Source organism: Sus scrofa, chromosome 4 (genome assembly GCF_054392235.1).
Source record: "Sus scrofa isolate SSC_HxYL_T2T_F1_AM1 chromosome 4, Sscrofa_HxYL_maternal_Yorkshire_Landrace_v2.0, whole genome shotgun sequence".
Lineage (NCBI taxonomy): Eukaryota > Metazoa > Chordata > Mammalia > Artiodactyla > Suidae > Sus > Sus scrofa.
The window spans coordinates 87,752,884-87,765,775 of record NC_139386.1 but is presented as its reverse complement, the minus strand read 5'-3'; the positions used below and the strand labels follow the sequence as shown (position 1 = coordinate 87,765,775).

Genomic DNA, 12,892 nt, shown 5'->3' with positions numbered 1-12,892 from the left:
AACGAGGACACTGTTGGGGGAAGTAATGTCAGGATATTTCAGAGGTAAAACTGTAGTACCTGGTTGGTAAAGATGAAGGAAAATCAAGAACGACTTCCAGGTTTCTGGCATGGACAAATGGATGGATAATGAGACCACTACAAGAGGGAAAGAGAGACTAAAATGTGACACAGGTTTTTGATAATATTTTGCAAATGTCTACTTTGTACAGAAAAACTTTCCACATAATCCTTTTCCTGTTGTCCATGTTAAAAAAAAAAAAAAGACAAAGGGGCTGCATGACAGGTGGGAGGATAATATTCTTTCTTATAACCTGTTTCACTTTATTAGGGTAGAATCACTGGACATACTCATTTTAAGGCCATGCAGGTAACCTCCAGCTTTGGACAAGCTCCTGCACAGTCCAAGTGACTGATTCATACTAGTAAACTCCTTTAGCGGCAAAACTACAACATCACTTAATGTTACTATCTATATCCTAAAAGAAATGGTGATATGAAATTACTTCATGAAAACACATCTTTATTTCTGTAAATATCACCCCACTTTATTTCTAGAAGAAACCAGTTCTTTTTCTTTTTAAGAATAAGATAAAGGATTATATAGATCACCTGCTGTCTGAAATTTAGATGGGAATTATGACAGTCCAAATTCTGTTGTTTTTATTTTTATTTATTATTTTATTTTCTGTCTTTTTAGGACCTCACCCGTGGCATATGGAGGCTCCCAGGCTTGGGGTCGAATCAGAGCTGTAGCTGCTGGCCTACGCCACAGCCACAGCAACGCTAGATCCAAGCCGATTCTGCAACCTACACTACAACTCATGGCAATGCCAGATCCTTAACCCACTGAGTGAGGCCAGGGATCGAACCTGTGATCCTGGTTTGGATGCTAGTCAGATTCATTTCCACTGAGCCACAACAGGAACTCCAAGACACTCCAAATTCTGATAATGATTATGCTTATTTTTTCAATTTAAATTTTTTTTCCTCCCACAATGGATATTAGTTAGGTTTCCCACTCCCTTTTTCTTTTTTTTGCTATTTCTTGGGCTGCTCCCGCGGCATATGGCGGTTCCCAGGCTAGGGGTTGAATCGGAGCTGTAGCCACCGGCCTAGGCCAGAGCCACAGCAACACTGGATCCGAGCCACGCCTGCAACCTACACCACAGCTCACGGCAATGCTGGATCGTTAACCCACTGAGCAAGGGCAGGGACCGAACCCGCAACCTCATGGTTCCTAGTCGGATTCGTTAACCACTGCGCCATGACGGGAACTCCCCACTCCCTTTTTCTGCTTCACATTCTCCTATCTGTGTGTGTGTGTGTGTGTGTATGTGTGTGTGTGTGTGTGTGTGTGTGGCAACCTCATGGTTCCTAGTCGGATTCGTTAACCACTGCGCCATGACGGGAACTCCCCACTCCCTTTTTCTGCTTCACATTCTCCTATCTGTGTGTGTGTGTGTGTGTGTGTGTGTGTGTGTGTGTGTGTGTGTGTGTGTGTGTGTGTGTGTGTGTGTGTGTGTGTGTATGTGTCTGCACTTCCATGCAAGTCTTTATCCACATCTCTGTTGGACATTTTTCTGATTGCTTCTTTCCTTGTACTGGTAAATCTGTCCAATTTTGTCTTCTTCTCCTTTTTTTTTTTTTTTCTTTTTAGAGCCGCACCTGCATCATTTGGACGTTCCTAGGCTAGGGGTTAAATTGGTGTTGCAGCTGCCAGCCTATACCACAGCCACAGCAGCACCAGATCCAAGCCACATCTGCAGTCTATGCTGCAGCTTGTGGCAACACTGAATCCTTAACGCACTGAGCAAGGCCAGGGATCGAGCACAAATCTTCATGGATGCTAGTCAGGTTCTTAACCCACCAGGCCACCGTGGGAACTCCTGGTTTTGTCTTCTTTAAGGTTGTGTATATCTGAATCAGTTGGATGCTCTCAGCTGTAACAAAAGATCATACTCAAATGGCTTAAACCATAAAGAAATGTATTATTTCACATAACAAGAGTTCCAAGGGATAGTCCCTCCAGAGTTGGTTAATTCAGTGCCTCAACAACATCACTCGGTCAACAAACTCATTGGGTTCCTTGCTCAATGAACAGTTATTGAATGACTATTTGTGCCTGGCCTTGATTTAGGCACATGAGATATATAATAACAAAAAAATAAAAATAAAAATCCTGAAACTGCCCAGGTTTGCCTCATGTTAGCAAAATAGTTGCTGGAGTTCCAGGCATTACACCAGGTAGGACAACACCCTATATTTATGGGGCATCTCTTCCTATGTGTTCCTTTATTGGAAAGGATGAAGGTTTCCCCTTTTTTCTCTCTGGCTAAAATTTCCTCACTTACCTCTCTCTAAAACAGTTTTGGCAAGAAGAATGGTATTTCCATAATTGGCTTAGACTATTCAAGATTTACTCTTTACTGAAGCTTAAAAAGCACTGACACAGGCCCCACTCCCTGTTGAGGGGGTAGTGGTGGGCAGGCATAGATATTTTTTCAAAGCCCCCTGAGTCATTATAATTTACATCTACACTAGTGCTCAGATGTTCTGCATGACACACTTTAGGGTTGAGAAGGTTTGGGTTTCCTTGTAGATTGGCCTGACTTCATTCTTGAACTTAGGTTCTGCCACAAAAGGAGCCTATGCTATCCTATCCTCTTTGATTTTTTTCTGTCAACACTGTTCTTTGGCATTGATGATGAGACCAGACTCATCCCAGGATATCCCCGGTTGGCCTTTCTTTCACAATAGACACCCAGCCTTTCTCAGTGCACCTGAGCTAACTGTGGTCTCCGTCAGTAGGTCCAGTCTTCCTTCTGTCCAGTTTGGTTCTTGTGTTTTCTTCTTCTTCTTTTTTTTCTTCGGTTAAATCTCTCCCCCAGTGGAGTTCCCATCATGGCTCAGCAGTAATGAACTCAACTAGTATTCATGAGGATGCAGGTTTGATCCCTGGCCTCGATCATTGGGTTGAAGGATCCGGCGTTGCTGTGAGCTGAGGTGTAGGTCGCAGAACCAGCTCCGACCTAGCGTTGCTGTGGCTGTGGTGTAGCCTGGTAGCTGCAGCTCTGATTTGACCCCTAGCCTGGGAACTTCCATATGCCGCAGATGTGGACCTAAAAAGACAAAAAAAAAAAACCAAAAAAAAAAAAACAAAAAAACTCCAAAAAACTCTCCCCCAAAACTTTAAAAATACTTGTGTTTGCTGTAACCACTGAAACATCACAAAGATATTTATACAAAGAAAGATTTAAATAATCCCCTTCCTGTCTCCATTTCAGAAGACTAGACTCTCTCTCTACCCACAATCTCTCTATCACCACTGTCAACAGGCCCCCGGACCATCCTGTGGGTCTCTGGGGGTGGGGTAGGGTGGGGACATGATAAAGGGACTGAGTAGGGAGTCAGTTTGGAATCAAAGAAATGGGAGGGCTCAGGAGTTCCTCTTGTGGTGCAGCAGAAACAAATCTGACTAGAAACCAAGAGGATGCAGGTTCGATCCCTGGCGTCACTCAGTGGTTGACAGTCTGTTGTTGCCACGAGCTGTGGTGTAGGTCACAGACACGGCTCGGATCCGAATTGCTGTGTGGCTGTGGTGTAGGCCAGCAGCTGTAGTTCCGATTGGACCCCTAGCCTGGGAACTTCCATATGGCTCACATGCGGCCCTAAAAAGAAGGAAGGAAGGAAGGAAAGAAAGAAAAGAAATAGGAGGGTTCAATTCTTACCCAGCCACCTTTTTTCCTAACTTTTTAGTTGGAAATGATTTTAAACTTTTTTTTTTTTTTTTTTTTTTTTTTTTTGTCTTTTTAGGGCCATACCCATGGCATATGGAGGTTCTCAGGCTAGGGGTCTAATCAGAGCTACAGCTGCCAGCCACAGCCTCAGCCACAGCGACGCCAGATCTGAGCCGCGTCTGCAGCTACACCCCGGCTCACGACAATGCTGGATCCTTAACCCATCGAGCAAGGACAGGGATAGATTCGTTTCCACTGAACCACAACAGGAACTCTGAAATAATTTTAAACTTTGAGAAAATTGTAAGTTTAGTACAAAAACTCCCATACATCCTTCACCCAGAATTCCTTACAATTTTGCCAATTCTAGTAATTTATCTTTTTTCAGCTTTATTGAGATATAATTGACAAATAAAATTGTAAGATACTTAAAAGCACAAATTATGATGATTTGATATATACAATAATGTATAATATATATAATAATTCCCTTAATATACTTTATAGTCAAAGGAACCAATCTAGAAGTACATGGTCAATCCAATTGTTATTGGCTCTAGTCTCCTTTAACCTGAACCCTTCCCCAGCCTTCCCTTGACCTTCTTGACATGGGCACTTTTGGAACTCACTGTGACTTTGAGGAACGTCTTTCCATTTAGCTTGTCCAGTGTTTCTTCATGATTAGATTCAGGTTATGCACCTTGGGCCAGATTATCACAGAAGTGATGGTGTGCTCTTCTTATTACATCCCATCAGGTAGAATGTGAAGTCAATTTGTCCCGTCACTGCTGCTGTTTATTTGATCATTTGATTAATATGGTGTCTGTTAGGCTTATTCTCTGTTAAGTTACTTTTTTTCTTTGTAATTAATGAGTAACTTCTGGGGAGAGACTTTGGAATTATATAAAATCCTAGTCCTCATTCCATTTTTACCCACTAGATTTAGCATCCAATGATACTTCTTACCTAAAAGTATTACAACTATAATTGCTGTCATAAGGCAATTGTCTCATGAGGTTGCCCGACCCTGCTGGCTGCCCTTTCAGTACTTCATCATCCTCCTTGTGGCCCAACTGTTACCCTGCTACCTTCCTCCTCAGTTTACATTTCATGTGCTATCATCTTCCTCTGGGAAACCCTCCATTGCCATTCCTTGAACACATGAGCTCTCAAGTCTTGTTTTAATTTTAGTATATTCAACTCTTCCTCATTGATAGTCACTTGTGGCAGGACGAGTTTTTCGTTTTGGGTTTTTTTTTTTTTTTTTTTTAGGGCTGCACCCGCAGCATATGGAAGTTCCCAGACTAGGAGTTAAATTAGAGGAGCTGGAGTTCCCGTCGTGGCGCAGTGGTTAACGAATCCGACTAGGAACCATGAGGTTGCGGGTTCGGTCCCTGCCCTTGCTCAGTGGGTTAACGATCCAGCATTGCCGTGAGCTGTGGTGTAGGTTGCAGACGCGGCTCGGATCCCGCGTTGCTGTGGCTCTGGCGTAGGCCGGTGGCTACAGCTCCGATTCAACCCCTAGCCTGGGAACCTCCATATGCCACAGGAGCCGCCCAAGAAATAGCAACAACAACAACAACAAAAGACAAAAAGACAAAAAAAAGAAAAAAAAAAAATTAGAGGAGCTGCAGCTGCCAGCCTGCACCACAGCCACAGCAACGCCAGATCTGAGCCGTGTCTGCAACCTACACCAGAGCTCATGCAACACCGTATCTTTAACCTACCAAGCAAGGCCAGGGATAGAACCTGCGTCCTTATGGATGCTAGTCAGATTCATTTCCACTGAGCCACGATAGGAACTCCCAGTATGAGTTGTTTTGTTTTATTTTTGCAGCATTCTCAGGACTTAGGGCTGAGTGTGTGTGTGTGTATGTGTGTGTGTGTGTTAAAGTAAGTATTTATAGTCATGGAAGGATATTTGCTTCTTGCTCTTAATTTTTAAAATGGACAGTCAACAGCACAGTGTGGCCACTTACTAAGAGCTGATTGATTGGAGCACTTAGCAATTCTGCCTAAAAACTAAGTTACTGCATAACTTGTACCCTTCCATGATCTTTTCTCCCATCAGATTTTCTTTCCCACTGGAGACCTACCTATGGAAAAAGTCTCTACCCTTGATTTAAAGGCAGAGATCCTATTAATTTGCTTCGTTCATTCACTATTTATTGAAGGCCTGGAGCTGCTCATGGTAAGATGGGCTCCTCTGCTTAAGCTGCATCTCTGGCTTCTCTCTCTCTCTCTCTCTCTCTCTCTTTCTTTCTTTCTTTCATGGCTGCACCCACAGCATAAGGAAGTTCCCAATGAGCCTGAGCTGTGACCCTAACCACTGCAGTCAGATTTTAACCCACTTGTGCCGGGAACTCCTGGTGTTTCTTGTTCTTCATTCTGCACTGGCCTTTATTTTCTGCTTGGCTGATTCAGACTGCCAGGGTTTGTGAAGAGAGGAGAGTAAAGGAAGTGGGCCCTTGTGAGCCAACCAGTCTCCTAGAGCGGGAGGGGAGACACCCCCTCAGAGCCACTTTCCCTTCCCCTTGGTTGTCAGCTCCTCTCAGCACACAGAGCAGCAAGTCACAACCCCAGATAGCCCAGCAAAAATGGGGTGTTTGCCAGCTGGTTTATTTCCATTCTAGCTTCTGAGGATCTTCAGGAGGGACAGGAAGGGAAGATAAGAGGGGCATGGGCCCTATACCTACTCAGGGCTGCTGAAACTGAGCCCTGGGCCTCTGCCCCTTCTCCCCATTTTTCACTCCTTCCTCCCATGAAGGTCTCTGCCTCCGGCCCAGTCAGCTCTGAAAGGGCATCCCACCCTGCATGTAGGAACAGAGCTAAAGCCGAGCTAATTTGCACTGTGGATCCTGGGTCCTCACGTGGCTGAGGGAAGGCCTGAGCAGGGCGTGGGCTGCAGCTGCAAGTCACCTTGAGTGACTGCGATGCTATCTGGGCCTAACGGTTTCCTTCGGGTAAGCACTTCCGCCCTCCTGTTTGTGAAGCCAGAAGCCTGTGCTGGGGCAGCCCCATTCTGAGCAGAGAGGAGGATGACAAATGAAATGAAAAGGCCCCATGAGTCAGACTTAGAAGACATGGTAAGAAACTACACTCCCACCACCAACTCAGTCCCCACCTTTAAAAAAAGGAAAGGGAGAAAAAATTACAAGCACAAGTAGGCTTTGCAAGGTACAAAGACACTTCCTTTTTTTTTTCTCTGTCTTTTTTTTTTTTTTTTTTTTGTCTTTTGTCTTTTCAGGGCCGCACCGCAGCATATGGAGGTTCCCAGGCTAGGAGTCTAATCAGAGCTACAGCTGCCAATCTACACCACAGCCACAGCAATGCCAGATCCAAGCCGCACCTGCGACCTACACCACAGCTCAGAGCAATGCCAGAACCTTAACCCACTGATCGAGGCCAGGGATCAAACCTGCAACCTCATGGTTCCTAGTCGGATTTGTTTCCGCTGTGCCACGACAGGAACTCCGATACTTCCTTTTTTGCCATCAGTTGTTGCCTAGTGCCCTCACCTCCATAACTGTGTGGCTGGAATGGGAAGGGTCTTACCATTAATTCCTGGGGGTGAAGGCCCCATTCAATGGACCCTAGAATGCCTGGCAATAAAAGAAATATTGAGTCCCTATTCATTTGAGCTTGTACATTCAAGCTGAGCATTATAAAAATAGCTGCTCTTTTCAGAGTGCCTACTAAACTACATAGGTGACATAAGCGAGGATCAGAGAGGGTAAGTGACTTGTCTAAGAAAACATATCTAGGAGTTCCCGTCGTGGCGCAGAGGTTAACGAATCCGACTAGGAACCATGAGGTTGCAGGTTCGGTCCCTGCCCTTGCTCAGTGGGTTAAGGATGAGGCGTTGCCGTGAGCTGTGGTGTAGGTTGCAGATGCGGTTCGGATCCCGCATTGCTGTGGCTCTGGCGTAGGCTGGCGGCTACAGCTCCGATTAGACCCCTAGCTGGGGAACCTCCATATGCCATGGGAAGTGGCCCAAAGAAATAGCAAAAAGCCAAAAAAAAAAAAAGAAAAGAAAAGAAAACATATCTAGAAAGAAGCAAAGCTGGAATTCAACTTTCACTTTGTTTCTGAAATCAAGGCTCTTAGCTTTATGCTCAGTCAAGTTAAATGAATTGGAAAATACTTGGCCATTAAGGCTACTAGTGTTTTAGAAAGGCAGGCTTGGAGTTTGGTCATGGCTCAGTGGTAACAAACCTGACTTGTATCTGTGAGGATATGGGTTTAATCCCTGGCCTTGCTTAGCAGGTTAAGGATCCGGCATTGTCATGAGCTGTGGTGTAGGTTGAAGACGTGGTCTGGATCTGATGTTGCTGTGGCTGTGGTGTAGGCCAGTAGCTACAGCTCTGATTGGACCCCTAGCCTAGGAAAGGAAGGCCTTAGAAGAGGCCATGTTTCTAAGGCTGATACCCAAAGCAGAAATCTAAGTGCCCGATAGTCTGCAGGTGGTCTTGGGATAAGAAGCAGAATCAGGGCAATTCTTTGTAGTGTGAGCAAACTCTCAACTGGTCTCTGTTATCAGTTTCTCCATATATCTCTCTTCACTGTGCTCATGATGACCTGGCCCACTGTCCCTCTCCCAGGGTGAGTTTGGGGTTTAGGGTAGGAATGGGGGCGCAAGAACACTACAGAAAGACACAGAGGCATCCTTGCCAGCTCATCCCCTTCACATCCCAGGTCTCTGAAGGCATTTCCCCTCTTCCTCTCTGGAAGGGTTAGGGGATCCAGAAGGGGCATCTAGGCTGATGGCCAGGGTTATAAACTGGTAGCAGAGAGAGAAGCTGCTCCAGATTCCAACCCCCCCTCCCCCACCCCGTGCCTCGCAGGCAGCTTTGTTTTCTTCTGCCTCTTTGCTGCCCAGAGGACTGGGATGGCCCTGGGGGAGGACTGCTATGCTGGGCCTCTGGGAATTGGATGTTCAGGATCTTGCCCTTTACTCTATTCCTTAGAGTACACTTAGGAACAGCAAAAAGGCCCTTTAGGAAGCAGCTTGTGGAAGCTTAAATTCCACAAAATTGAATGCATCAAACTGGGGGAGAGGGGAAGATATACTGCCACAGGGAGCTTGGAAAACTCTGCTCGGATTCCTTGGTTTTCTTCTCTCGTCCTCATCTTCCTGATACACAGCTGAGAGATGGATAGATTGATAGTGGTTTCATGAAAACGTGAGACAGAGGTAGAGAGGCAGGGTGGTGGAGCCCGCCCACCCTGGGCATTGAAAGCATTGTCCCGAACAGCTCCTTTTGGGGGGAGGGGGAGGTCCTGAGAGAACACGGACACCTCAACCAGGGAAGGTCCTCACATGTTGCCCAGGGACGCCAGGAAAATCAGGTAGGCACACAGCGAACGCAATTCTTTTTTTAAGTGAGGAAAGAAAGGAGCAGGGATGTACATAAAAACAGTAAATAGAAAAGAAGGGAGATTTAAAAGAATGAAGGAACGACTGGAACTTTTAGGGCAAGAAAAAGAAAGGAGGCGTGTCAAAGGAGTGAGAGGTTGAGAAGGACTGACACCAAGGCAAAGACCAGGGTCCTGAAGAAACTTTGCGAGAAAGAGGGGCCAGGCGGCTGTCCCATCCCCATGTTTGGGCAGATTAATGGAGTCGTGGCTCCCTCGTTTGAGTCCTGCCTCGGGAGGGGACAGTATCTGTTTAGATTTGTGTCTAAATTTAAACCCTGATCGCCGGCCTCCTTCCCTCTCCCTCCCTCCCCCCTCCCCTCCCCTCCCTCCCCTCCCTCCCTCTCTCTCTCCCTCCCTTCCTCCTCCTCCTCCTCCTTCCTCGTTCTCTAGCTCAGGACCAGGGCAGACGGGGCAGTCCCGCAGCCAGCGAGCCGGGCGCGCCGCCGCCCACTTGCGCTGTGCCCGCCGCAGCCGAACCCGGCCCGGGCGGGAGCCGAGCGGAGAGCGAGGATCGCGAGCCCAGGCCCGAGTGAGCGCGCTCGGCCGCCGCCGAGTCGGCACCTGGAGGACATGGAGGTAAAGGAGCCGGTGGCGCGCGGGCGAGGCGGCGCGCGGGGCTGCGATCTCAGCGGGGAGCCGGGAGCTCGGGGCTCATCGCTGCCCCTCGGGGAGCACTGCGCACGCCAGCCGCTCCCACGCCTCCTGGCCAACACCCGGGTCCTACCTAGGGGACCCCTCCGGGCTAGCAGGGGTCGGCAGGGGAAGACCTCAGGGAGAAGGAGGGGCCTTTCTGGAAGTCCTGCTATCTGGCTTAGGAACTTAAATGCTTGTGGGGGCGGGGAGGGGTGGTTAGGTGCCGTCAACTTTGTAAGTGGGCAAACCCTCAAAAAAGCCGAAGCCGCTGGATCTGAGGAGATGGGTTTTGAAAGAGAAACAGAGCTTAACGTGATGCATTTCTTTGCCAGGCTGTGGGCTTCCATTTTCAGTATGATTGGAGTATTTAGAGTCCAGTTGCCCTCTTGCTTCTCACGTCCCACTTCTGTCTGTCACGTTTCAGAACTTTCTGAAAAGCGCCCCTTGTTGGCAGATGACACTATTTCTGATCAAATTTGAGACTCCCCTCTATGTCCCTGCAGGTATGGGGGTGTGCTGGCCACATCTGTGTGGGGGCACTAGGGTGAAGGGCCCGCCACTACTCTGCCTGGGATTTTCCTGGGACGGTTCCAATGCTAGTGGGATCTAGGAACCACCTTCCATGGGAGGAGGGACTGGGTGTTATACCCCTCCTCTCTGCCTTCTCCACATCTTGAGGCGTCCACAGATTTCCCTCCCTTGAAACTGAGACTGACACATTTAGCCTCAAGCCAGTCTTAGGGGACTCAGACTTTTTTTTGTTTTGTTTTGTTGTTTGCTTTTGAAAAGAAGAAAAGAGAAGGTGTAAATGTTGTCTAGCTTCCAAGGTGATTCCCGGCCTTTTCAAAAGCTGAACTGCTCCTCCAGGGCTGTGCTCAGCACCTTCAAGATTCTGTCAGTTCTTGGGATTGGTTAGTAGATGCAAACTATTGCATTTGGAGTGGGTAAGTAATGAGATCCTGCTGTGTAGCACAGGGAACTGTATCGAGTCACTTGTGATGGAACATGATGGAGGATAATGTGAGAAAAAGAATGTGTGTATATATGTATGACTGGGTCACTTCACTGTACAGCAGAAACTGACGGAAGATTAATTAATTATAATAGAAAAAATAAAAATCTTAAAAAAAAAAAAAAAAGATTCTGTTAGTTCTGCTAGTTCTTCCTGGTTCCCGGCTCTACACCGGAGCCCTGGTTGGCTGTTCTAAGTGAACCTCACTGCTTGGCCTACAAAGTGCTGGGACCTCTCTGTGTGAGCAGTTGCGTTCAGGCATCCAGCTCTACCAGTTGTCTTCGAGGAACAGGGATTCCCTTCAGAGAGGCTTTATATAAAGGACTGAGGACAGTGTGATCCACCAGAAACTGAGATGGACCCTCTATAGGAACATCTACAAGCCAGGGAGACTCTGGACAGATTAGGGCTGCGTAAGGGTGGAAGGGAACATGGGGAAGCCCAGCAGGGGGTGTTCGCCAGTCTACTACAAGATAGCCCAGGGCATCAAGATCCTCTCTGGTGGCTGCTGCTTCAGGGCAGAGGAGGGAGACAGCCCAGTGGATGCCCACAGGCTAATTTGAAGGTTCCTGAAGAAGTTGCCTTAGGAGTAGGTTTCCACCTCTGCAACAGTACAGGGTATGGAGTTCCCATTGTGGCTCAGCAGAAACTAACCCAACTAGTATCCATGACGTTGTGGGTTCGATCCTGGACCTAACCCAGTGAGTTAAGGATCCAGTGTTGCCCTGAGCTATGGTGCAAGTCAAGGACACCACTCAGATCTGGTATTGCTGTGGCTGTGATGTAGACTGGCAGCTGCAGCTTGGATTCAACCCCTAGCTTGGGAACTTCCATATGCCATAGGTGTGGCTCTTTAAAAAAAAAAAAAAAAAAGAGTGCAGGGTGCCTCGGGCCCCCACCTAGAGGTGCAGTATGCTTTAGAACCTGTCTAATCTCTTGTAGAAGTGGATAGGAGATAAAAGGAAAATTTTAGGCTTAAAAGCGGGTTGCTTGCTGCTTGAGGGCCACATGCAAGTTTCAACTTTGTTCTCTGGAAGACACAAAGGCCTCTTTCCAAAGCTACTTTCTTCTCCCTCAGTTGAGGAAGGAACAGTGTGTGGCAGAGGCCCTGAAACTGTTGCCTAAGCAACTTCCTGTGTGGCTGGGGGGGTAGGGTAGGGGTGGGGGGCATGTGAAAAAAGAAGGTCCTCCAGTCTACAAATAGTATAGTATAGTGTAGTGTAAGTGTAGTGTAGTATAGTTTAGTATAGTCTAGTCCAGTCATTGATGGGGGATTCTACTCGACCAGCCAGGAAGCCTGTCAGTTTACACTGAGTCTGTACAGGGCATGGGTTTGCTGGTCGTCAGTGACTGCTTTTGAAGTTTCTTTGTCAAAAATGCCTGAAAAAAGAACTTCAACTGCTAGCACTGATGAAGGAAGTAAAGAGGAAACCACTAGGCTGGGGAAGTGACGATTCTTATCCATGAAGTGAACTTTTCATGATGGGATATGATATGCAGGAATGGGATTGGGAATTCCTGAAAAATCTTAGCTGCTGTATTTGGTGAGAAACTGAGTTATACCACTTCCCACTATTTGGAATTTAAACTAGGCCATCAAGGCTTACTCAACATTCATTCTTTAGAACCTGCTTGCAGATTGGAAGTCTTTGGGAAATCTTTCCTTTTTTCAAGTCACCGTTGCTGTTTCTATAATATCAATCATTGCTTCAGCCCACATTAAACCTTCTGGAATAAACAAGATAAAGATGCCTTTTAAAGCTCATAATCTGGAGTTCCCATTATGGCTCAGTGGCGATGAATCTGACTAGTATCCATGAGGATGCTGGTTCCATCTCTGGCCTTGCTCAGTGGGTTAAGGATCCAGGGTTGCTGTGACCTGTGGTGTCACGGTCACAGAAGCAACTTGGATCCTGAGTTTCTGTGACTGTGGCTTAGGCTGGAAGCTGCAGTTCTGGTTCGACCCCTAGCCTGGGAACTTCCATATATCACAAATGTGGTCCTAAAAAAGCAAAAAATAAAATAAAATCTCACAATCCAATAGTGAGAATGAGATTTACCATTGTGTTTTGTCATGTATATAATTTTCA

The 12,892-nt window shown here is 46.9% G+C and overlaps 1 protein-coding gene across 14 annotated transcripts in view; it reads left to right on the top strand.

Annotated features, from left to right (window-relative positions):
- The window catches only part of RCSD1 (RCSD domain containing 1), a 501,912-nt gene that overhangs the window by 416,458 nt on the left and 72,562 nt on the right, over positions 1 to 12,892 (top strand). For 5 of the 14 annotated variants that reach the window (XM_085020312.1, XM_085020311.1, XM_085020310.1 and 2 more), the window contains exon 1: positions 9,568 to 9,733. The exons of 5 other annotated variants lie outside the window; for them this stretch is intronic. Coding sequence is in view for 4 of the 9 variants with exons in the window: in XM_085020306.1 (XP_084876432.1) it covers positions 5,811 to 5,930; positions 9,548 to 9,733 (306 nt within the window). In the remaining 5 variants the exon portion in view is untranslated. 14 annotated transcript variants of the gene reach the window in all.